General features: G+C 43.9%; 1 protein-coding gene across 1 annotated transcript in view; it reads right to left on the minus strand.

Moving 5' to 3' along the window:
- Positions 1–26,261, minus strand: part of cpne4a (copine IVa) — a 134,730-nt gene that overhangs the window by 29,687 nt on the left and 78,782 nt on the right. The window contains exons 7-9 of the mRNA XM_056285616.1: positions 18,186–18,284; positions 9,663–9,749; positions 2,742–2,801 (exon numbers count right to left, since the gene is read on the minus strand). Coding sequence (XP_056141591.1) covers positions 2,742–2,801; positions 9,663–9,749; positions 18,186–18,284 — 246 coding nt within the window. The remainder of the gene's footprint in view (positions 1–2,741; positions 2,802–9,662; positions 9,750–18,185; positions 18,285–26,261) is intronic.

Consider the following 26,261-nt stretch of genomic DNA (forward strand, 5'->3'; position numbering starts at 1 on the left):
TTTTGATTTTAGAAATCTGGGTAGTGGGGGGCACTGACTCATTTATTTGTTTCAGTGAGTACCACTCAGTAATATCTACTGATATTTACTAGTCATATTATATTTACCAACCATATTACGTGATTTACTCTACATATTATCATATTTACAAGTCATATTATGGTATGTACTAGTTATAGATAAATTTCCATTGCTATGCTGATGATACTCCACTGTATGTGCCTATAAGGGCTGATGATCATACTCAAATGATTACTTAGAGGCCTGCTTGGCTGCTGTGAAAAATTGGACGTCACTAAATTTTCCGCTTTTAAATTCAGATTAAACTGAGATGCTGGTCGTTGGCCCTGCTAGACACAGACACCAGTTTGATCAGTAACAATAACAATCGACAACTCTGTGGTTTCACAAAGTGTGGCAGCCAAAAATCTTGGTGTTACGTTTGGTCCCAGCCTTTCCTTTGATAAGCACATTAAATAAATCACCTTTTTTTCCACTTACATAACATAGCTAAAATTCAGTCTTTCCTGTCCATGGCTGACAAAGAGACTCCAATACCTGCATTTGTTTCATCCAAGCTTGATTACTGTACTGTACTGTTCTCAGGTCTACCACATACTAGAACTAAAAGTCTTCAGATGGTTCAGAATGCTGCTGCTAGAATCCTAACTTAAACTAGAAAATCCACCACATTACACCAATTCTTGCCTCCCTTCATTGGCTTCCTATCCATGTTAGATCAGAATACAAGGTGCTTCTGCTGACTTATAAAATCCTAAATGGGCTTGCCCCATCTCACCTGTCTGATCTCCTTAAACCGTACATTCCATCTCGAGCTCTCTAATCTGGGCTCCAGTGTGTACCCAAAGTTAAAAAGAGGTCAGCTGGTGGAAGGGCCTTTTCCTATCAGGCCCCATTCTTGTGGAATCAGAATCAGAATCAGAAATACTTTATTCATCCCCGAGGGGAAATTGGATATTGGAATAACCTGCCTGCTGCCATCAGACAATCTGAGTCTGTTGAGGCCTTTAAATCCAAATCTAAAACTCATCTTTCTGCCTCAGCCTACAATTAGCTGCCTTTAAATTGAGTGCTTCACAAGCTGTACTGGATGGTGGGTCGGTTTCAGTCTCAATGAATTTAACAAGCACTGTTCTGCCAACGAGATTATCACGTATAGATTGCTGACTATTGCAAACTGTTGTCTTCTCTCACATGTCTTTTCTCTCTCTCTCTCTCTCTGAATGATGTCTTCTCCTTTCTCTTCTCCTTTGTATGTGTCCGGTGTCATGTGAGTCTCCCTTGTGTGCACGTGCAGTCTGTCCTCCTCCCAGGTCTCCATGGTGACAGTGGTCAGCACCTGGACACTGCCTGGCATGCCCCTCCTCACTTTGGTTTTAATATATCTTATAAATCCATGTAATTTTGTTATCCTGTTTCAATGTTGTATCCTTCTCTCTCACCGATGTGTGACTAATGTTGTTTCTTGTCTCTTCCCCCGTGTGTGTGAATGGTGTGATGTGAGTCTGCCCTGTGTGCATGTGTAGTCTGTCCTCCTGTCAGGTCTACATGGTAATGCTGGTCGCGTGGCTCAGGTCCTGGGCTGTTCCAGTGGCATCTGGATACTGCTCGGCATCCTCCTCATCATATTCTTCTTATCTTATAATTCCATTACAATTCTGTGTTGTATTGTGTAAATTGTGTAAACACAACATCCATTGCACATATGTCCATCTTGGGAGAGAGATCCCTCCTCTGTTGCTCTCCCTGAGGTTTCGTCCTATTTTTTTTCTCTCGGTTAAAGGTTTTTTTAGGGATCTGTTCCTCATCTGATGCGAGGGTCTAAGGACAGGATGTTGGATTGCTTTAAAGCCCCGCTAGGTAAATTGACTTTACTTAACTACTATATTGTTTACTAGTCACATTATGGTATTTACTAGTCATAATGTGATACATACTTGTCTTCCTAGTTTTTCTCCCTCTTAAAGGGTTTTTTTAGGGAGTTGTTCCTTATCTGATGCGAGGGTCTAAGGACAGGATGTTGTGTTGCTGTAAAGCCCCTTGAGGCAAATTTGTGATATTGGACTATACAAATAAAATTGACTTGACTTGTCATATAATGATACACTAGTCATTATGTCTACTTGTAATATTATATTTAATGGTTATTTACAATCACGTGTTTACTAGTCACATTGTGATTTTTACTTGTAATATTATGATATTTACCAGTCATACTATGATATCTAGTCGTGCTATGACATTAAAAAGTAATTTTACACTTCAAGAAAGTAGGTATGTTAACACAGTGCTGGGATCGGGGACTTACTGCTGTTAGCCTGGGTTGTTATATAAGTGGGTATGCATTATACTGTTTCCAGCAGGTGTACGCGGTCTAGCTCGGTTTGCATGCTGATTTCTACAGTATCCAGGGTGCTCATATGCAAAGGATTCATGTATTCATGATGGGAATATGAGGATGGATGCTATAAACATGATATCCTACACACAACCTTGACCAATATTTGAGGCTGTGTGAGAAATGGTAATATTCTCCCTAGGTTATAATGTGTGTGTTTGTGTGTGTTTACGTGTGTGTGTGTGTGCGTGCGTGTGTGTGTGTGTGTGTGTGTTTGTGTGCATGTGTGTGTGTGTGTGTGTGTGTGTGTGTGTGCATGTGTGTGTGTGTGTGTGTGTGTGTGTGTGTGTGTGTGCATGTGTGTGTGTGTGTGTGCCCTCACTGTAAACTGGATCTGACAGCCTCCCATAATGTAATCCAAGAAGGAATGCATCTTGATGATCTGTGGATAGGAAATGGACAAATCAATAACAAAACACACACACACACACACACACACACACACAATCTATGGCGTACACATATAAAGGACTATGTTCGCACTCATTTTTTTTGTGTACATTCTTGGAGAAAGTCTTTTGTTTTGTTAAGCCTATGGGAAACTTTTTATATTTTTATTTTACATCATTCAATTTGATTTTACTTCGGTCAGGCATTATGAAAACTGATAGAAATGACTTCCCAAAAACCTTGGCTGTTGAAAGCTGGCTCCGGGTGAATACCAAGCAGGCTGTATAAAAACCTGGAATGTTGGAGGTGGTGGCTCGCCAGTCACTCTCTATGAGCAATCTTACTGGTGCTATGAAACCATTAAAAGCACCAAGCGGGCATCTGGGAAGTGTGGCGGTCTATTCCGTTGCCTACCAACATGGGGATCCCGATTCGAATCCCCGTGTTACCTCCGGTTTAGTCGGGCATCCCCACAGACACAATTGGCCGTGTCTGTGGGTGGGAAGCCGGATGTGGGTATGTGTCCTGGTCGCTGCACTAGTATCTCTGGTCGATCGGGGCGCCTGTTTGGGGGGGGCATAGCATGATCCTCCCACGCGCTACATCCCCCTGGTGAAACTCCTCACGGTCAGGTGAAAAGAAGCTGCTGGCGACTCCACATGTATCGGAGGAGGCGTGTGGTAGTCTGTAGCCCTCCCCGGACAGAAAGACGTGCATGTTAGGGTTAATACACCTGTCTGTGCCCCTGACCGAGGCATGGCAAGATGAACCGGAGTTGGTCCCCAGGTGCTGCACGGCGGCTGCCCACTGCTGCTAGCTACACAGCTAGGATGGGTTAAATGCAGAGCGCAATTTTCCCACGGGATCAGTAAAGTATCTCAGAATCAAAAATCAAAAATAAAATCAGCATGGGGGTGGATCAGCAACCGGGACAGCTCAGAAGAGTGGGGTAGTTGGCCAAGTACAATTGGGGAGAAAAAGGGGGAACCCCCCCCCCAAAAAAAACCCAGCGAGGTGCCCTGGTATTAAATGTACTCACTACAACACTAGCGGAGGAAGAGTTCGTACAACCTCCTTAGCTCACCACAAAGCCCTACAGTTCCCTTCTGCTTAGCTGATGTCATTTCCCCCCCGCACGCTTAAGTTAGAATCAGTTATGCTGTATGAAATAAGCACTAAAATTGAGTCAAATTTAAGATTAAAAAAAAAAAGTCCCAATATTGATTTTCCAAGCAACAGCTGACCATGTCAGTGCTAGCATTAGCGATCGGGAATGTTGTCAGTTTGATTGATGAAATGCATGGATTTGTCGAGGATCAATGTAGGCTTTGACATGAAGGCAGTGCCGCAGTACCACATTCCTACCACTAAGATGCACTGGCTTTAGTTTGAGCTTCACAAACCGCAGGCTTGGTGAATATGTCAAATAGAGGTCCCTATCTATGACTGCAGTACCGCTCCCCCTGTTGAAACAGACTGTTTCCAAGGGGATTTAAGAAATTCAATATAGGGTCTGAGAGGATAGCAGGAGTCTGACATGGATTTGGTAGCAGTTCAACGTTTTGCAGAGTTGTTATTTCAAGTGATGACAGCGATGGGAACTTGTGAAACGTACCTGATTTTCATAGCTTCCCCCCAAAAAATTACATTTTGCCATAAACGCTTCAGGAATATGAATACTACTATTAATACTACTACTACTTTCAGCTGCTACCGTTAGGGGTCGCCACAGCGGATCATCCATTTCCATTTCTTCCTGTCCCCTGCATCTTCCTCTGTCACACCAGCCACCTGCATGTCCTCCCTCACCACATCCATAAACCTCCTCTTTGGCCTTCCTCTTCTTCTCTTCCCTGGCAGCTCCATATTCAGCATCCTTCTCCCAATATACCCAGCATCTCTCCTCCACACATGTCCAAGCCATCTCAATCTTGCCTTGTTTTGTCTCCAAACCATCCAACCTGAGCGGTCCCTCTAATATAATCGTTCCTAATCCTGTCCTTCTTTGTCACTCCCAGTGAAAATCTTAGCATCTTCAACTCTGCCTCCTCCAGCTCCGCCTCCTGTCTTTTCGTCAGTGCCACTGTCTCCAAACCATATAACATAGCTGGTTTCACAACCATCTTGTAAACCTTCCCTTTAACTCTTGCTGGTACCCTTCTGTCGCAAATCACTCCTGACACTCTTCTCCACCCACTCCACCCTGCCTGCACTCTCTTCTTCTCCTCTCTTCTGCACTCCCCGTTACTTTGGACAGTCGACCCCAAGTATGTAAACTCATCCACTTTCATAACCACTACTCCTTGCATCCTCACCATTCCACTGTCCTCTCTCTCATTCTCGCATAGGTATTCCGTCTTGCTCCTACTGACTTTCATTCCTCTTCTCTCCAGTGCATACCTCCACCTCTCCAGGCTCTCCTCAATCTGCACCCTACTCTCCCTACAGATCACAGTGTCATCCACAGACGCCGTAGTCCACGGAGACTCCTGCCTGATCTCGTCCGTCAACCTGTCCACCCCCATTGCAAACAAGAAAGGGCTCAGAGCCTTTAGCTTGCAGAGTCTTTAGGAATATGACTAATTTAAAAAAAAAATGAGGACTAGATTTAAAAAAAAAAATTTTTTTACAGCTTGTGTATTCATTGCCAATAATTTCTCAACAAATTTTCTGAAAGATCCTGATCCGGCCCTGACCTGCATTCAGAATGCCATCACACAGTCGTGATGTCTGGAGACAGATGGTCTGATAGTTTTTGTCTGTTGCATTTGAACCAGTTGTAGTTTATAGTTCAACCTGGTCTCTGTGATGATCGTCACACAGTGAAGTACAGTTCTCAGTCTTATCTCATCCATACTGTTGGCAAGAGACCTGGAGTTGGCGAGGAATAGGCTCGGTAGCGCTGGTCTCTCTGGGTTATCCTTTAGCCTAGCATGTAACCCGGCTCACTTTCCCTGCTTCCTGGACATCAAACACCCAGGCCCGTGTGAAAAAGACCCAACAACGCCTGCATTTCCTGAGGAGGCTGAGGAGCACCCATCTATCCCTCAAAATTCTCACCAACTTCTACCACTGCACCACAGAGAGCATCCTGACCGGCTGCATCTCAGTGTGGCACGGCAACTGCACCTCAGTAGACCAGAAAGCTCTGCAGCGGGTCGTCAAGGCGGCCCAGCATATCACCAGTACCCAGCTCCCAGCCATAAAAGACATTTATCACAAACGCCGCCTTCGAAGGGGTCTGAGCATCAGCAGAGAGCCCACCCACCCCAACCATGGACTGTTCTCCCCCCTGCGCTCTGGGAGGCGCTACAGGAGCCTCAGAGCCCACACTACCAGGCTCAAAAACAGCTTCTTTCCCCAAGCTGTTGCCCACCTGAACTGGCTACCCACTGAATGTCTGTGGCTATTTTTAAATATTTTTGTACTTGTGCTCTTTTTTAACTTGTTTTTAGCTTTTGGTCTTAATGTGTGTATATCTTATACTGTGGTTGCTGTGTCTGTCTATGTCTGTTTTGCACTGTTTGGTGAAGCCGCAGCCTTATTTCATTTTTAACATGTGCCTGCACATTGTTTTTAATGACGATAAATTGAATTGAATTGAATTGAATTGAAATATTAATACATCCATCCATCCATCCATCCATTATCCGAACTGCTTATCCTGCTCTCAGGGTTGTGGGGATGCTGGAGCCTATCGCAGCAGTCATTGGGTGGTAGGCGGGGAGACACCCTGGACAGGTCGCCAGGCCCTCACACAGGGCTGACATACACACACACGCACACACACATTCATACCTAGGGGCAATTTAGTATGGCCGATTCACCTGACCTACATGTCTTTTGACTGTGGGAGGAAACCGGAGCCCCCAGAGGAAACCCATGCAGACACAGGGACAACATGCAAACTCCACACAGAGGTCGACCCCCAAGGTTGGATTACCCCAGGGCTTGAACCCAGCACCTTCTTGCTGTGAGGCGACCGTGCTAACCACTGCGCCACCGTGCTGCTAAAAACCAAAATTTTGAATTAACTTGTGTGGTTTTATAGACGGGTTACACAAAAATGTACAGCAATCTGTTTTACAGGACGTGAGAAAAGATTGAATTCTCAGGTTCGAGTCGTGAAGAAATGAATGAAAAAAAAGAAATGAGGCTAGCCACGAGCTGGCGGAGATGCATTTCCCCCAGCGCTAGGTGAATTTTTCCCACCTGTGTCCATTCGGTAATTTCATGGCTGGAAAGGAACCTGCCGAGATGGGTGGGGTAGCAGCTGGAGGTGTATTAATGCAGATCCGCTGGTGTGGTAAAAAAAATGCATATCCATTTTAGCTTGAAATTGCACCTATGCCTACACCTATGCTGGCTCAGACTAAGTCTAAGCACAGATGCAGGTGATATGAGCTATTGCCATGCAGTAGTCTAGGTGAGGACACATGGACGGATGCCAGCCAAGGTATTTCCCCCACTGAGACACCAACAGCAGCAACTGACTGAATGTAAAGTTCTTAATAAGTTAATCAGACGACATGTCCAGGTTGCACCACATGGTGTATCAGAGAACCAGACAAAAAACGTCCATGTGGCTGATGAACCTGATGTCAGTGAGACAGCTCTCCCTCATTATGACACATGGAAAATTCAACCTAACTTGACAGGGTGAATGGCTGGCCCAGACAGATACGAGTATAAACTGTCTATACTACAGCCTGACATTTGGTCAGGAATACTGTGGGACGGGAGTCAATTTTCATTACCAGTGCTGTGAACAGAGCAGGACAAGAGACATTTTCACTGAGGTACGGGATCAAGACGTGAAAATCCACTCCCCTGTCAGGCTCCAGACTAAACTCCTGTGTCCACTGCCAGGTTCTGTTGGCTTGTGCATGATGCCAGAACATTGAGGGGAATTTAAAGTTATGTAAGCCAGGCTGTCGAATAAGGATCTACTTGTGTGCTGCTTATTTATGGGTTGTTTGTTTTGTCACAATTTATAGGAACGGAGTGTATAATTGGAAGATGGCGGTGGTACAAGAAAAGGATTCACCACTGCCAGATTTCATTCGTCCAAGTTAACCGAGGAGGAGTGCGGAGTTGTGCTAATAGACTTTTCCCTTTCATTTAAAGGGATTGAGAGGAGCTTATCTGATTGGGTAAATAAAAACCCGCTCTAACTCTACCTGCTTATAATACATTTATCCTGATCCAACCCCGTGATCAACTGTGCTGCACTGCACTTGCATCTCTGTTCACCAAATTACCAAAACTATATTGGACAAGGGCGGCATGGTGGCGCAGTGGTTAGCACAGTCGCCTAACAGCAAGAAGTCCTGGGTTCGAGCCCCTGGGTAGTCCAACCTTGGCGAGTCATCCCAGGTCGTCCTCTATGTGGAGTTTGCATGTTCTCCCCGTGTCTGCGTGGGTTTCCTCCCATAGTTCAAAGACATGTAGGTCAGGTGAATCGGCCGTACTAAATTGTCCCTAGGAATGAATGTGTGTATGTCGGTCCTGTGTGCTGGCCTGGTGGCCTGTCCAGGGTGTCTCCCTGCCTGCCGCCCAATGACTCCTGGGATAGGCTCCAGCATCTCCGCGACCCTGAGTGCAGGATAAGCGGTTCAGATAATGGATGAATGGATACTGGACACACCCATGTGTGTCTACACTTACGCTTGTGCCACGTTTCCTGAAAATAGAGCTCCTTTTGTTCTAGACTCTTCCAACTGTTACCTCACACATCATCAAAATAACGTTCTAAAAAAAGCTACCGGAAGTTACATTAACTTCAATACCTCTAAAATAATAAGATTCCATCCATAAAAGTGTCATTTCATTATCTCTTAAGGTCCTCAGAATCTCTCAAAAACAGTCATATTCTCAAGGAACGGGACTCTTTTCAAAAGGCCGGTGTCTCATTTGAATCCTGCCTGTTCATATTTTGAGTGTCATCTTGTTAAATGTTATCAGGCATTAATATCCCGTTCACCGGCTCCGGGATTCCCCAGGCTCCTGTTCATCCACCAGAGGAAATGTCAGGTTATCTGAAATGCCGAGACTTGCTCTCCAAATGACGGCCTGTCACCGAGACGTGAGCGCCAGCCTCCAGAAAAACACAATCAAGTCTCTGTTTCACATTTATACATGAAAACAACTTGTTCTGTTTCACCTGGAAAACTGCTGAAATACACCGTAACACACAGGCTTGAAAGTGGGGTTAAAGGATTGTGCTTTGAAACTCTTTCTGACATTCTCACCAAATGACACCCCCCATACATTTATTCTATATTATGATGATGTCATCGACGTATGGTTAGGACTCATAAATCTATGATTGTATCCTCTGATTTCATTGACAAAGAAAGAGAAAGGCAGACAGAGAAAGAGGGAGAGAAATTCTGTGTAAATTTTGTGGAATGTAATTACAAAACACCTCAGTAAAACATACCTGCTATGGATTACTTGTAGAAGTATTCAAAAACTTGTTTAGTAGAGGGCAACTTAACAAAATATAGTTGGCGGCAATGTGCAATGTTTTAAATTTCTGCCGATAATGTTTGTAGAGTACAATAAAGGTGAGCTGCAGTCTGTACACTGCAGCACATTGTTTAATGGATTATTTTGTGGGTTTGGAGGGAAGGCAATCCCAATGTAAGCAAGAGTAATTGGATTACATTTTTAAATCAATGGATTACATTTCATGGCTCTCTTTCCCATTCCATTCGTAATCTGTAATACGAGGGTAAAGTCTGTTTGAAACCAAGACAGAGTACGTTTGGGAAGAGCTGGTTGGGAATGGGAGTGACAAAACATTCGGTGAAGGGGGTTGGACAGAATGACAATCCGAGGAGCCAATCACCTTGCACTGGTTGAGAATGACGATCCCGGAGTTCTTGTAATTCTTCTTCTTGATTTTGTATTTGGGGTTGATGCACGGCCACTGGACCTGAGAACCAGACGACAAACACAATGTTGGCGATATTCCATTCTAACTGATGCACACATCCACCATACAATCCCCACACCCCCAGGACAAACCACTTCTTTCTACATGGAGTGATATGTCCTAATATGTATAATCTACTCTCCGTATGTAAAATGGCCAGTATAGTGGATATTCCCTGATGCCCATGAACCAGCCCCCAGCTATGGGTTAAATAGTGCCACTGCCTAGTGGATACCTCGGGGGAGGATTAGGCTACGGGAGTAAATCCCTACAGAAAATCAATGTCTACAGTGATGCTGTTTTCTGTTTTTCTTGCCCTTTTGTATGTGTTTAAGTGGGAGAGTACTGCTGGCGTCGTGTGCGGCTGCCGCTTCTCCCTCTCGTAGCCCCCCTTCCCATCCACCCCTGGATGTCTGTGTTGTGTTTAGCTGTTGTCCTGTTTCACCCCGTTTATTGTAGTGACTTTGAGTGTTAGAAAAGCGCTATATAAGTTTATTATTATTTATTATTATTATAGTCATCTGTCTATATGTACTTATGTAGTGAAATATATATATATATATGTGTGTGTGTGTGTGTATATATATATATATATAAGTCCTGTATATATTAAGTCCTTGCTTTTTCAAAAGAAGCCCCAACCCCTACCCCATTGGTTGTAATGTTTCTAATGTTATTTTTCAAACATTTTCAAATGTTTTCCATCCTTCCACTGGTTGCTGTGCATCGTAACTACCTACCCCATTGGTTGTAATTTTTCAAATGTTTTCTATCCTCTCATTGGTTGCTGTGCACCGTAACTAGGGGCATGACATGGGGCAACATAGTATTTATTGGCTGTGTGTTTTTTCTTTGTTGTTTAACCACATCGGCAGCTGATGAGTGCGTGATGCACGAAGCAAGCTTGTTCTGCTATGTATTAAAGTTTTTTTTCCCCTACATCTTAATATTGTGCTCCTCATTTGTTGAGCACTTATATCAACACCATTGACGGTTTCCGGGAAAAATACGCTATATATCTATATATCTATATCTACATATAGTATCTACACACACACACACACACACACACACACACACACACACACACACACATATATATATATATATATATATATATATATATATATATATATATATGTATATATATATATATATATATATGTATATATACACTACCGTTCAAAAGTTTGGGATCACCCAAACAATTTTGTGTTTTCCATGAAAAGTCACACTTATTCACCACCATATGTTGTGAAATGAATAGAAAATAGAGTCAAGACATTGACAAGGTTAGAAATAATGATTTGTATTTGAAATAAGATTTTTTTTACATCAAACTTTGCTTTCGTCAAAGAATCCTCCATTTGCAGCAATTACAGCATTGCAGACCTTTGGCATTCTAGCTGTTAATTTGTTGAGGTAATCTGGAGAAATTGCACCCCACGCATCCAGAAGCAGCTCCCACAAGTTGGATTGGTTGGATGGGCACTTCTTTGAGCAGATTGAGTTTCTGGAGCATCACATTTGTGGGGTCAATTAAACGCTCAAAATGGCCAGAAAAAGAGAACTTTCATCTGAAACTCGACAGTCTATTCTTGTTCTTAGAAATGAAGGCTATTCCATGCGAGAAATTGCTAAGAAATTGAAGATTTCCTACACCGGTGTGTACTACTCCCTTCAGAGGACAGCACAAACAGGCTCTAACAGGTACTATTTAATGAAGATGCCAGTTGGGGACCTGTGAGGCGTCTGTTTCTCAAACTAGAGACTCTAATGTACTTATCTTCTTGCTCAGTTGTGCAACGCGGCCTCCCACTTCTTTTTCTACTCTGGTTAGAGCCTGTTTGTGCTGTCCTCTGAAGGGAGTAGTACACACCGGTGTAGGAAATCTTCAATTTCTTAGCAATTTCTCGCATGGAATAGCCTTCATTTCTAAGAATAAGAATAGACTGTCGAGTTTCAGATGAAAGTTCTCTTTTTCTGGCCATTTTGAGCGTTTAATTGACCCCACAAATGTGATGCTCCAGAAACTCAATCTGCTCAAAGAAGTGCCCATCCAACCAATCCAACTTGTGGGAGCTGCTTCTGGAAGCGTGGGGTGCAATTTCTCCAGATTACCTCAACAAATTAACAGCTAGAATGCCAAAGGTCTGCAATGCTGTAATTGCTGCAAATGGAGGATTCTTTGACGAAAGCAAAGTTTGATGTAAAAAAAATCTTATTTCAAATACAAATCATTATTTCTAACCTTGTCAATGTCTTGACTCTATTTTCTATTCATTTCACAACATATGGTGGTGAATAAGTGTGACTTTTCATGGAAAACACAAAATTGTTTGGGTGATCCCAAACTTTTGAACGGTAGTGTATATATATATATAAAATCCAGTGATTCAAGTAAATTCTTTATGAAACAGTACAAGTCTGTTTCATGCCATAAACAATCATCAGCAGTCCTATCTATCAGCTATATATATATATATAAAAATATATATATAGTCTACTTACCATCTACCATCAGCTATATATAGTCAACTTACTATCTACATGTAATGATATACAAATAATATCAGACAACAAATGATTTGAATGATTTGATCAACTCAGAATGAGTTGATGCATCCAAAGTCATGAAAGAAACAAAAAACGCACTGGTGGGTGTTGTGGAAGTAAACAGATCACAACTGGCCTGAAAGCGTCCATTGACTAAGTTGTTTTGTTTTCACAAGTGAAAATAATAGATGTAAAAACCCTGACCCGCTGGTCTATGTCCATGTTAGTGTGCTCTGCAAGACAGGGTGCAGAGTAGATCCCAGATGGATACCATCATAACAGTACCATCGGATAGATGCAGGGGAGAGAAGGAAAGGGAGGATTTATCTAATTTGTTGAAGATGGATTACTCCTTCTTCGGCTGTTTCTCACAGAAGCCTGACAGTCTTCACAGTGAGTGAAAGCCAGTAAATTAAACTGAGGGGCGTCGGCCCTTGTGGTAAAACCAATCCTAGCAGCTCCTGCAGACCTGTTGCCCTTCAACACTACAGAGGAGCCAATTAGTCATGCACACGATCTTTAAAGTACATATTGGAGACCAAATGGTCATAGGGTTTACTTAGGCAGTGGAGCATGCAATGGTGCAATGGTATTACCCAGGACGCTTGTGACTCAGACGACTTGACAGGTATTGATGAAGATACAGCTACCGGCACCCTGATGGCCAGCTCGCAGTCAACCGCCAGCTAATCAACACCTTCCCTCAGACGACCTTAACACATATATCCAAATGCCTGAGGTGCACTGTGGTTTTTTTTGTTTTTTTTTTCCAACTCCTCTCTTTTGGTGCATGGTGAAATTCCATGTAGATAACAATGTGGAACCCAAACTCATTAACCGCTGACAAGATGTTCATTTTCCATTCCTCATTGTTTACTCTGAACAACAGTTTTCCATCAGCGTCTTGTGAAAGTCTAGTCAAATGATAATGGCTGTCAGCCTCCACTCTAAATCTCTTCTGCAGCACATTGAAAAATGTTCTATTTTCTCCATCTGGAAGGCAAAGTTTGCTAAATACCATGCATCTTAGAGTGCTGGGGGCGATCTATGACTTATGGTCATCGGTATGCAAGTATAAGCATTTGACTAGCGGGATTATGATGAGTGACAGAAAGGGGATTTACTGTTTTGGTCAAGGACACATCGACAGTAGTCATTGGTGTGGGTGTTAATTAATTATTTGTGCAGGAATCTACTTTTTGCCCTTTATGTTATGGGTCAACCTGCACTGCAGAGAAGAGGAATGGAAGTCAGTAGGAGCAAGACGGAATACATACGCCTGAATGAGAGGGAGGACAGCAGAATGGTGAGGATGCAAGGAGCAGAGGTGACGAAGGCATTTGAGTTTAAATACTTGGGGTCAACTGTCCAAAGTAACGGGGAGTGCAGAAGAGAGGTGAAGAAGAGAGTGCAGGCAGGGTGAAGTGGGTGGAGAAGAGTGTCAGGAGTGATTTGCGACAGAAGGGTACCAGCAAGAGTTAAAGGGAAGGTTTACAAGATGGTAGTGAGACCAGCTATGTTATATGGTTTGGAGACAGTGGCACTGATGAAAAGACAGGAGGCGGAGCTGGAGGTGGCAGAGTTGAAGATGCTAAGATTTTCATTGGGCGTGATGAAGGACAGGATTAGGAACGAGTATATTAGAGGGACCGCTCAGGTTGGGTGGTTTGGAGACAAAACAAGGCAAGATTGAGATGGCTTGGACATGGGTGGAGGAGAGATGCTGGGTATAATGGGAGAAGGATGCTGAATATGGAGCTGCCAGGGAAGAGGAAAAGAGGAAAGCCAAAGAGGAGGTTTATGGATGTGGTGAGGGAGGACATGCAGGTGGCTGGTATGACAGAGGAAGATGCAGAGGACAGGAAGAGGTGGAAACGGATGAGCCACGGTGGCGACCCCTAACGGGAGCAGCTGAAAGTGGTAGTAGTAGATGTTATGGGTCAACCTCTCCTTCCAAATGAGATGTCCATGGCTGATGGAACCAGTTGGTGTGACTGAACTGATTGAATAACTAAGCTCCAATTCGAATGGAATGAAAGCGGACTGAAAACATTCCCCCTCTTCTCTGGCTGATGGAGGAACGCTGCTCCTCTCTGTGCTTGTTGTTCCTAGAAGGAACAGAGGAGACTCACTGGGAGATGTATTCTCATTTTTCGTCTGTTTTCCTGCAGATTCTTTTTACTCACACTTCCCCTCGGGCAGTGCTGATGTTCTCCTCCTAGCTGCCGACATAGAAAAAGGAATCTACACAGCCGAAAACCTCAACACATCCAACACACAGAGATGCTGTACTCAATACAACCAATGACCGATGGAGTCAAACCTGAATCCCCTTGATCGTCCAGGTGGCGTGGTGGTATATTCCATTGCCTACCAACATGGGGATTGGCGGTTCGAATCCCCATGTTACCTCCAGCTTGGTTGGACAACCTTACAGACACAATTGGCCGATTCTGTGGGTGGGAAGCCGGATGTGGATATGTGTCCTGGTCGCTGCACTAGCGCCTCCTATGGTCGGTTGGGGTGCCTGTTTGAGGAGGAGGGGGAACTGGGGAGAATAGCGTGATCCTCCCATGTGCTATGTTCCCCTGGTGAAACTCCTCACTATCAGGTGAACAGAAGCGGTTGGCGACTCCACATGTATCAGAGGAGGCATGTGGCCCTCCTCGGATAGAGAGGATCACTCCATTTAAAGAAGAAGTTCAACTTAATAAGGTTTGAGATTTCATCTTTCTTTTGAGTACTGCCCAGTAAAACCACAGACTTCTACTCCAATCAGAGTACTATATGGTACTATGTTGGTCTGTGAGAGGCCCTGTTGTCTTGTGTACTGTGTGTCAGTATATACTCTGATACGCCATTAAGTGTCAAAATATCCTCGCATTCATTTCCTCAAAATTAAATCCTCTCTAGTGGTTCAATTGATTTTTTTTACTTCTTTTATATACACTACCGTTCAAAAGTTTGGGATCACCCAAACAATTTTGTGTTTTCCATGAAAAGTCACACTTATTCACCACCATATGTTGTGAAATGAATAGAAAATAGAGTCAAGACATTGACAAGGTTAGAAATAATGATTTGTATTTGAAATAAGATTTTTTTTACATCAAACTTTGCTTTCGTCAAAGAATCCTCCATTTGCAGCAATTACAGCATTGCAGACCTTTGGCATTCTAGCTGTTAATTTGTTGAGGTAATCTGGAGAAATTGCACCCCACGCTTCCAGAAGCAGCTCCCACAAGTTGGATTGGTTGGATGGGCACTTCTTTGAGCAGATTGAGTTTCTGGAGCATCACATTTGTGGGGTCAATTAAACGCTCAAAATGGCCAGAAAAAGAGAACTTTCATCTGAAACTCGACAGTCTATTCTTGTTCTTAGAAATGAAGGCTATTCCATGCGAGAAATTGCTAAGAAATTGAAGATTTCCTACACCGGTGTGTACTACTCCCTTCAGAGGACAGCACAAACAGGCTCTAACCAGAGTAGAAAAAGAAGTGGGAGGCTGCGTTGCACAACTGAGCAAGAAGATAAGTACATTAGAGTCTGCTGTCCTCTGAAGGGAGTAGTACACACCGGTGTAGGAAATCTTCAATTTCTTAGCAATTTCTCGCATGGAATAGCCTTCATTTCTAAGAACAAGAATAGACTGTCGAGTTTCAGATGAAAGTTCTCTTTTTCTGGCCATTTTGAGCGTTTAATTGACCCCACAAATGTGATGCTCCAGAAACTCAATCTGCTCAAAGAAGTGCCCATCCAACCAATCCAACTTGTGGGAGCTGCTTCTGGAAGCGTGGGGTGCAATTTCTCCAGATTACCTCAACAAATTAACAGCTAGAATGCCAAAGGTCTGCAATGCTGTAATTGCTGCAAATGGAGGATTCTTTGACGAAAGCAAAGTTTGATGTAAAAAAAATCTTATTTCAAATACAAATCATTATTTCTAACCTTGTCAATGTCTTGACTCTATTTTCTATTCATTTCACAACATATGGTGGTGAATAAGTGTGACTTTTCATGGAAAACACGAAATTGTTTGGGTGATCCCAAACTTTTGAACGGTAGTGTATATATATATATATATATATATATATATATATATATATATATATATATATATATATATATATATATATATACACTTTATTATCCCTGTGGGGAAATTCTGCTCTGCATTTAACCCATCCTAGCTGTGTAGCGAGGAGCAGTGGGCAGCCGCCGTGCAGCGCCCGGGGACCAACTCCAGTTCTTCTTTGCATTGCCTCGGTCAGGGGCACAGACAGGAGTATTAACCCTAACATGCATGTCTTTTTGAAGGTGGGGGGAAACCGGAGCGCCCGGAGAAAACCCATCGCAGACACAGGGAGAACATGCAAACGCCACACAGAGGACGACCTGGGATGACCCCCAAGGTTGGACAACCTCGGGGTTTGAACCCAGGACCTTCTTGCTGTGAGGCAACAGCGCTAACCACTGGGCAACCGTGCCACCCAATGTGGATTGTAAAGGAGTACAAGGATTCTCAGGCAGGGTGAATAAAATTTATATCCTTGCAAAAAAAAAACCAACCTTGGTTTCTTTTGAAAGTTTGGAGTGGAATAAACATTCATGATTGCAAACAGGTTAAATTACCTCTTGATACAAGATGCACAGTGAAATAATGTTATGTGGATCGAACGTTCTCTGTTCGTACATGCCACGGTCTGGTGTGGCGTGGTGTGGTGTGTGTCAAAAACACACAAGCCGCCTAGTGCAAAATAAAGCTTCTCCCAGACACATCAGCCCCACCGTCTCGAGGTTCAGACTGTTTTCACTAACGGGGCTCTGACTATGGGCGAGTCACTGGCGCCCTATAAAGTAACCGGTACACTGCTAACTTGTGGGATATGGCTTTTTAACCAAAGGCTGACCCCCCCCCCCCAAAAGGTGGGGCAACCCCAATCAGAAACCCCCGAAAGAGTAACCCCCCGTAGACTCATTATCATGGCCCACTGGCATGTAGACACACTCCGATAATGAGTCAAGGTTACCCCATTTATGGGTTAAATAACAAAGCTACAGGGATGCAGCGTAGTGGATGTGATATTTCAGCGGAAGAGCCAATCAATGACCAATGGTGAAACTCACACGATGCTGAGCGGAAGAACCTTTTTGTGGTCAATGGTCAGGGTCACCAACTCAGTCGAATCTGATACTGCTCACGTCCATAGTTGTAGGGAAACATGGACGTGTTTTAGTAAGACTCATCTTACTAAACAAGCTATCGAAAGATGAGTATGATTCATCCGAGCATACTCGACCTGATGATGATGAGGATGATGTACATGCCACAGTAGGATAATTTGAGAGAAAAAGAATTTCAGACTGAAAAGGCTGGGATTATGGGTCTTCAGAGCAACAGGTACTGGTGGTTAAACCACACAAAAACTCGAAGTTGCATACACACACACACACACACACACAGTACATACAAAGTACATACAAATTATATTAAAATATTAGGCGGCACGGTGGCGCAGTGGTTAGTGCTGTCGCTTCACTGCAAGAAAGTTCTGGGTTCGAACCCCGGGGCTGTCCAAACTTGGGGGTCATCCCAGGTCGTCCTCTGTGTGGAGTTTGCATGTTCTTCCCGTGTCTGCGGTGGGTTTTCTCCGGGCGCTCCAGTTTCCCCCACCATCAAAAAGACATGCATGTTAGCGTTAATACACCTATCTGTGCCCCTGAGCAAGGCATGGCAAGACAAAGTGGAGTTGGTCCCTGGGCGCTGCACGGCGGCTGCCCACGGCTCCTAGCTACACAGCCAGGATGGGTTAAATGCAGAGTGTAATCTCCCTACAGGGGATCACTGAAGTATATCAAGTCAAAGGAAAACACTTTACCTGTCTTCCATCCATCGCTCCTCTCATTTCCTTAAACGTTGCCTCGAATTCACCGATGAAATCATGCTTTCCATTGGAGTCCCAGTCCCAGACTAAACACTGCGGGGAAGAGAGGGGAAAATAGGGGAGGGGAAGATCAAGAAGGAATTTATTTTTCATTTTTCTTTCGTTAAATGGATTTTTTCCTCTAAAGAACACTTTGTGACAAGCCTGTTTTACATGTCCTGAAAAATGTATGAATTTTCTTTCTTTCGATTTCATTTCATTCATATTTTAGTCCTGCTTTCACAACTCAATTGAACCCCGAGGACAAATAACATTTTCAAGGTTTTTTTTTTTCCTTGATATTCAAGTGGTAAGCTTGGACTTATTTATTTTTCTATCAGCCGGTTCATTCAGCAAAGAAAAGGGAAAAAGTATAGATTTGGATACATGGCAAACAAAATCATCCTGCGCAGGAACTCAAATCTGACCTTTGGCCTCCTTCCTGTCGGTTACTCGTTCTGTTCCTGAGTCCAGACCTGCAGCTTATTCTGCTGCTGAACTGAGTGTCAGCAGCAAGGGGATGTGAGGATGACAGACAGGTGAACTGAGCAGAGAGATGGCGCCTTCAAATCCTCCATCCTGCTGAGGTGCCCTTCGGTCAGGCAATAAATCCCCTCAGCTCCAGGGGGGGCTATTCTGAAGCTGAGCCTTACCGAGAACTGAAGTTCTGCATATGACTCTTTAACAGCCAATTATCCAGCCTTCCTTTATACCGGCTTTGTCCAATTCAGAGTAACGGGGGCCTGGAGTCTCTTCCAGCATGCGTCCAGTGGAAGGCAGGGAGACACCAGGGGCCTCACGTATCAATTGTCACTAAGGGCAAATTTATTCTTACACACCCACGGAATTTTTTAGCCCTCAAGTTTGTCTGACAGTCAGTAGCAAAGCATGATGGTTATTTGTAATTCCTTCCTCCTAACATCGATCGCCTATCTCTTGCAACGGGCAATCTCCCAGGCCTGCAAAGACATCAGTGTTAGCCAATCGGTGTCTAACTTCAGGGGTTACCCAGGTTCTACACTGTTCTCTGAGACAAACGTCAGGGCTAAAAAATCCCATGGGTGTGTAAGAACAAATTTGCCCATAGTAACGACTGACACACGAGGCCCCAGGTCACCAGTCCATCACAGGACACACACACACACACACACACACACACACACACACACACACACACACACACACACACACACACACACACACACACAGTCACTCATACACTATTCATAACTATGGACAATTTAGAGATTCCAGTTCATCTAACACACATTACTGGACTGTGGAAGGAAACCCACACAAGCACTAGGAGAACTTGTAAACTCCAGACAGATGGACTGAAATCCAAGCATCTCGGTGCGAGTCAACAGTGCCAATTACCAAGGCACAACACCAACCTTAGATTAAAAAAGGACTGTCCTGTTTTCATGACATGCATGTTTCAAAAAGAAGACATCTGTACATGTTCTTCACATGTTGATTGAACGTCGCTTACATAAATGATTTGAAATTATTCAAGAACAAATAAAAGCCTTGACTGTTGACGACTTCTTCTGCTTCTTCTTCTGCTTCTGCTTCTTCTCGTGGATCTATGCTTCTTCTTCTTCAAAAAAACTTCTTCTTTGTCTTCTTCTTCTTCCAGCTTTCCCCCTGTTTTTCAGGGGTCGCCACAGAGCTAATTCCTGCAGGGGCCGAGGCTGAGTTTCAACCCACACAGATGTCAGTTGGTTCATCTGGGCCTCGTTCCAATCCACAGACCTCCCATGAGCCCTTTATTCATCTCATCCTGCTGTATCGCTCGCCAAGACCAGTTTACTGGGACACCAGAAGACACTGTCAACTGGGCTGGTACTGTGACCGCTAAGGAGGAGGAAGAACAGAGACAAGGAAGAGAGAGGAGGAGCAGCAGGAGGAGGAGGAAGAGGAGTGGACTCTGTGTGATGGATACACCTGAATAAACCAGGGAGAACTTTGATGGAACTCATGAAATATTGATTTAAAGATGTGGAAACAGTCTTCTCTGTGCAACGTTTAGCCTATGAAATATTGGGGTGTGTGTGTGTGTGTGTGTGTGTGTGTGTGTGTGTGTGTGTGTGTGTGTGTGTGTGTGTGTGTGTGTGTGTGTGTGTGTGTGTGTGTGTGTGTGTGTGTGTTGTGGTGTCTCACACATTGACAGGGTGAAAGGAGGGTTTCTGGGTTCAGTCTATGGAGCAGAAAGACTCCCCAGGTTTCTGTCAGCAAAGACACACGTCTTCCCCCCATGGGTTGGTGGGTCTGTTGTTAGTGTGTGTGTGTGTGTGTGTGTGTGTGTGTGTGTGTGTGTGTGTGTGTGTGTGTGTGTGTGTGTGTGTGTTTCTGTGTGTGTGTTCTCGTGGTTAAAGAGACTGACTTGTTACTGAGAGATCACTGGTTCAGTTCCTACAACAGACACCAAAGAGAACCAACACACACACACACACACACACACACACACACACACACACACACACACACACACACACACACACACACACACGCGTGTGACAGGGACTTAAGAGGATCAGAAAGAATCTGAATCTGTATTTGTGTGTGTGTGTGTGTGTGTGTGTGTGTGTGTGTGTGTGTGTGTGTGTGTGTGTGTGTGTGTGTGTGTGCGTGTGTGTGACATGGACTTAAGGGGATCAGAGAGAATCTGAATCTCTATGAATTATTCATAAACCACAACCAGCATATTCACTACCCCCCTCTGCTGTAGTCCAAGATAGATAGATAGATAAATATAAAGAAAAACTGTGCCATTAAATAATAATCATTTTATGTAATGGCCCCTTTCATGACACTCAAGGTCACCTTACATCCTATATGATCAGTAATAACAGATACAATAAACAACAAAGCAGTAATAAAACATCAGTACAATAAAAAATAAAACATGCAATAAGCAACAAAACGTAGCCCAGCAAGGAGTTAAATCAGAGATGCAGTTAACGCAGTTCAAGTGAGTAAGCTAGTTTAAAAAGATTGGTTTTAACAGCAGTTTTGAATACTGTAATGGAGTCCAGTAAGCGGATGTGACGGGGGATGGAGTTCCAGAGTTTGGGTGCAGCACAGGAGAAAGCCCTGGCACCCATAATGCTGGGGTTGATGGCTGGTGGTGCCAATAGAAGACCGCAGGGAGTGAGAGGGAGTGTAAGTCTGAAGGAGGTCTGTGAGATAAGCAGGTGATAGATTATGAAGAGCTTTGAATTTTAATAAAAAAAATAAAATAAATAAAGTTAATCCGTTGTGACACAGGGAGCCAGTGTAATTGAATCGGCAGGGGAGTGACATGTTCAGTGGACTTTGAACGTGTAATAATGTGTGCCACTAAATTCTGGATGGGTTTAAGTCATTGAATAAGTTTGTTGGGGATGCCTGTCAGGATCGCATTGCAGTAGTCAATGCGTAATGTGACCAAAAAAGATTGGAAAAAGAAAGTGTACTATTGAGGATAACACCAAGGCTCTTAACCTGTGTGGAGACAGATATGGTGGGTTCAGCAACGGGTAGTGAGCAAATGTTTTTGAGAGTGGAGATTTAGAGCCAATGAGGAGTAGCTCATTACTACTGTTGAATTTCATATTATTTTATTTTGATTTTATGCTGTCTGATACAGTGCTGCTTGTTTTTACTGTGTTCTGTAAGGCATCCTTGAGTGCTTTGAAAGGTGCCCACAAATAAAATGTGCTATTATTAATTGTTTGTCATCCATATCTGTAAATCACGGAGACAAGCAGTGAGGATAAAGGAAGGGAGAGTAGTGAACACATAAATCTGTGTATCATCAGCATGAAAGTAAAAATAAATACCATAGTGCCAGAAGAAGTTGTCAATAATAATAATAATAATAATAGTAATAATAATAATAATAATAATGAAAACTGTCAAAATATAAAGACCTTGAAATCAAGATTGAACGAATGTGGGGAATGAAAACTACAACAATACCAGTAGTGATAGGAGCCCTGGGGCTTGTAAAAAAAGGGATGGAGAAATACACCCAATGGATCCCGGGTAACATCAAAATACAAGAGCTACAGAAGATTGCACTACTTGGAACATCTCATATCTTAAAAAAGACACTATCCATCAAATAGACTTCTACCTCATTCTAACCCTAGGCCCAAGGAATGTGCCCGGTTATTATATTGTATTAAGGCATGAAAGTTAAAGGAAATTTGTTTAATAATAATAATAATAATAACAATAATAATAATAATAATAATAATAAGGTCCGTAGAAGTTCAACTCCTCCTCCATGTGGCACGGACCGGGCAACGCAAGTATGGCAAGCCAGCAATACAGGCAGCCAAAGGGGCTCTGACAATTAAACACAATGATGCAATTACGACTAACTAAATCACCATACCGCATTAGTCGTCACGCGGGTCAACAAGGACCGTGATCCCCAGCGAGGAACCAGGCTGGGATCGATAGTCTGCTACTGGAACAAACTCTACCCACCAAATACTAGAGGAACACCACAGAGCGGACACTCCTCACAGTGGCCTTCTATGTACAACAACTAAAAATCCAACAAAAAGAACAAGACAGAAATGGTTTAGGGAAGAGTATAAAGATATCAAGGAAGCCTTCTACACTGCTTCACTAAAACCAACAGTAACGTCAACGTCCAAAGCTGCCTACAACATCGGGCGAGAAAAACACCCCACGGACAGATTGACTCTGGATGCCAACAAACGCTCCAATGTGAGGCGCGACATCATTAAAAACCAAAGACTAACAGACCTGGAACTCGAAAACATATGAGAGAAGATCAGAGAGAGCATCCCCAACACGAGCAACGAGGAGCTAAATATCAACAAACCAGATGAGACAGCAACAACTGGTGAAGAGGAAGAAGAACAAGCAGAAACCACCATCACGGACCCCTCAGAAGTACAACACCAAGCAGAGGCAGTCCAGAAAAATACAACGAGAAAGAAGCAGAGATGACAGTAAGTATCCGGCAGAGATGGGAAACCCTAAAAGAAATTCCTATCGAAGAACGACTAATAATCCCAAAGATCAAGAAAGACCACCACTCCAAAGAAGCCATCAGACTTGCCAACGAAGCCATCCAAAACATCAAGGGCGAGATGACAAGACCGTTGAACCTAACAGAAATCAACCAGCTCATATATGCGGCCACTTCAGCCATAGCAGACACAGTAGGAAAAAGACCAAGACAACAACAGAAACAGAAGAGAAAACAACCAGTTCGGAAGGAGAAAATTGAGAAGGAGATTAGGAAACTGTGGTGACAACTATCACTCCTGAGTGAAGTCGAGAAAAACTCCAACATCAAAGAGAGAAAAAGGAAACAACTGGAATGAAAGCTCAACATCAAACAGAAGACTGATATACCAATAGTCAAAGAGATGCTAAAACAACAGATTTAAGCAAAGGCACAGAGATTGAGGAGATACGACAAGAGGAGCAAGTTCTTTTGGCAAAACAAGATCTTCAAAGAAGATGCCAAAAAATTCTATTGTGAGCTGAGCAAGAAGAAGATAGACGTCAACGAACCACCTACAATCAAAGAAGTCGAGGAGTTCTGGAGTAGATCTGGGAGAACAACAAAAGACACAATGAGGGAGCTACATGGATCCAGCAATAACAGGATCAATACAAACATATACAGCACCAAGAATGGTCAGACATCAACACCACTGAGACCACTGCTGCCATCAACAAGACCAACAACTGAAAGGCACCAGGGATAGACAGAATTGCCAACTTCTGGATCAAGAACCTGCCCAGCATCCATGAAAACCTCGCATGGGCTTACAATGATATCATCAAGAATCCAAAGAAATGTCCCAAATGGCTCACATGGGGAACCACGTACCTGCTCCCGAAGACAGAGGAGGCACAGAACCCAAAGAATTACAGACCCATCACCTGCCTACCAACAATGTACAAGATCATCACCTCCATCATTACAGAGAGGACCTATAGCTTCCTCGACAAAAACAACTTGTTACCAGCAGAACAGAAGGGATGTAAGAAAGCTGTGGATGCAAGGACCAGCTACTTATCAATAAAGCCATATTGCAAGAAGTCAAATCGAAGAAAAAGAACTTCTCAACAGCATGGATTGGACTACAGGAAGGCATTTGACAGCATGCCACACTCCTGGATAGAGAAGAGCCTCAAGATCTACAGAGTCTGCCCAACAACTGTCAAATTCATCACGGAGAGCATGAAGACCTGGAAGACCACCCTGAATCTCCATCATGCAGAGGGGTCATTAACATCGAGACTGATCAACATCAGAAGCGGAATCTTCCAAGGGGACTCACTATCACCACTGCTCTTTTGCCTTGCACTAGCACCACTCAGCAATCTACTGAACAACAGCAGCTATGGGTACAAATCACAGAATGGCAAACTGACCCACCTGTTCTGCATTGACGACCTCAAGATGTTTAGCAAGGATGACAATCAGCAGAAGGGTTTACTCACCATCGTCAAGACCTTCAGTGATGACATCAAGATGGAATTTTGAATCGACAAGTATGCCAAAGCCACTTTCAAGAAAGGAACACTTACCAAGACTGCAGACTTAGACCTTGACACTGACACTGTAATCAAAGAGCTAGACAAAGATAGCACATACAAGTACCTAGGAGTGAATGAAGGAGATGGCATACAACACTCAACCATGAAGGAGAAGCTCCGCAAAGAGTACCACAGGTACCACAGGAGAGTGCGTCTGGTACTGAAGAGCGAACTCAATGCAGCTAACAGAATTGAAGCTATCAACACCCTAGCGATACCTGTAGTGACGTACAGCTTCAACATCATCAATTGGAAACTGAACGACATCAAGACAAGAAAGATGCTGACCATGGAGAAGATGCACCACCCGAAAGCAGATGTCGACAGGCTGTACCTACCAAGAGCTTCAGGAGGACGAGGCCTAGTCCAACCCGAACTGACCTTCAAGACTACCACTATAAGGCTGGATGTACACCTGACAAAAACAGATGACCCACTCCTCTGAAGAGTAAAACATCAGATCTACTCAATCAATAAAGGAGTTGCGCAATTCAAGAAAGAGTGTGATGTCCCAGAAACCCCACCAACAGAAAATGAGGCAACTACCATCTATGCCAAATGAGTGAAGCAGAAGGCAAAACACCATGGCCAGCGGCAACTGCAAAAAACCTGGGAGGACAAAGCAATGCACGGGAAGTGCCCAAAAAGAATGAAAGATGCAGACGTCGACCAACAAAAGACACACCAGTGGCTGAGGAGCACCTGGCTGAGAGCAGAGATGGAGGGCCTGATAATCGCCGCACAAGACCAGAGCCTGGCCACCAGATCCTATCATCATTGCATCATCAAAGATGGAAAAGACCTGGGTCCGCGGTGGCGTAGCGGTCTAAGCATCGGCTTGGGGTCGATGCAGTTGCCCACTGGGGACTGGGGTTCGCGCCCCGGTCTCGTCAGATCCGACTATGGCCGGACTCGATGTAGCAGCAATCATTGGCAACGCTGTCTTCGGGAGGGGGGCGGAGTCGGCTTGTGTTCGTCATGTGAATGCGTCTCTGTGTGTGTCGGAAAAACAGTGGTTCGGCTTGGATTCGCCTTGTCACGAAAGTGGGGAGGCGCTTTCCTTCGAGACTGCCGGCCGGAGAGATGCAGTTGGCGAATGCATGCAATACGAGGGTGGGTGTTTGAATTAAAATAGGGATCAATTGGCCACTAAATTGGGAAAAAAAAGGGAAAAATCAGAAATAAATTTAAAAAAAAAAAGATGGAAAAGACCCAAAATGCAGAATCTGTGGAATGCACGAAGAAACCATTGACCACACTGTCTCAGGCTGCCCAGCCCTGGCAAAGACCGAGTGCATGTACAGGCACAACAAGGCAGCAGCACACCTGCACTGGAAGATCTGCATGAGTTACAAGATCAAGACGACTGAGACGTGGTACGAACATCAGCCAAAAACGGTCACTGAAAACAATGATGTCACCATCCTCTGGGATATGCCCATCCACACTGAC

This window comes from Lampris incognitus, chromosome 9, assembly GCF_029633865.1.
Source record: "Lampris incognitus isolate fLamInc1 chromosome 9, fLamInc1.hap2, whole genome shotgun sequence".
Taxonomy (NCBI): domain Eukaryota; kingdom Metazoa; phylum Chordata; class Actinopteri; order Lampriformes; family Lampridae; genus Lampris; species Lampris incognitus.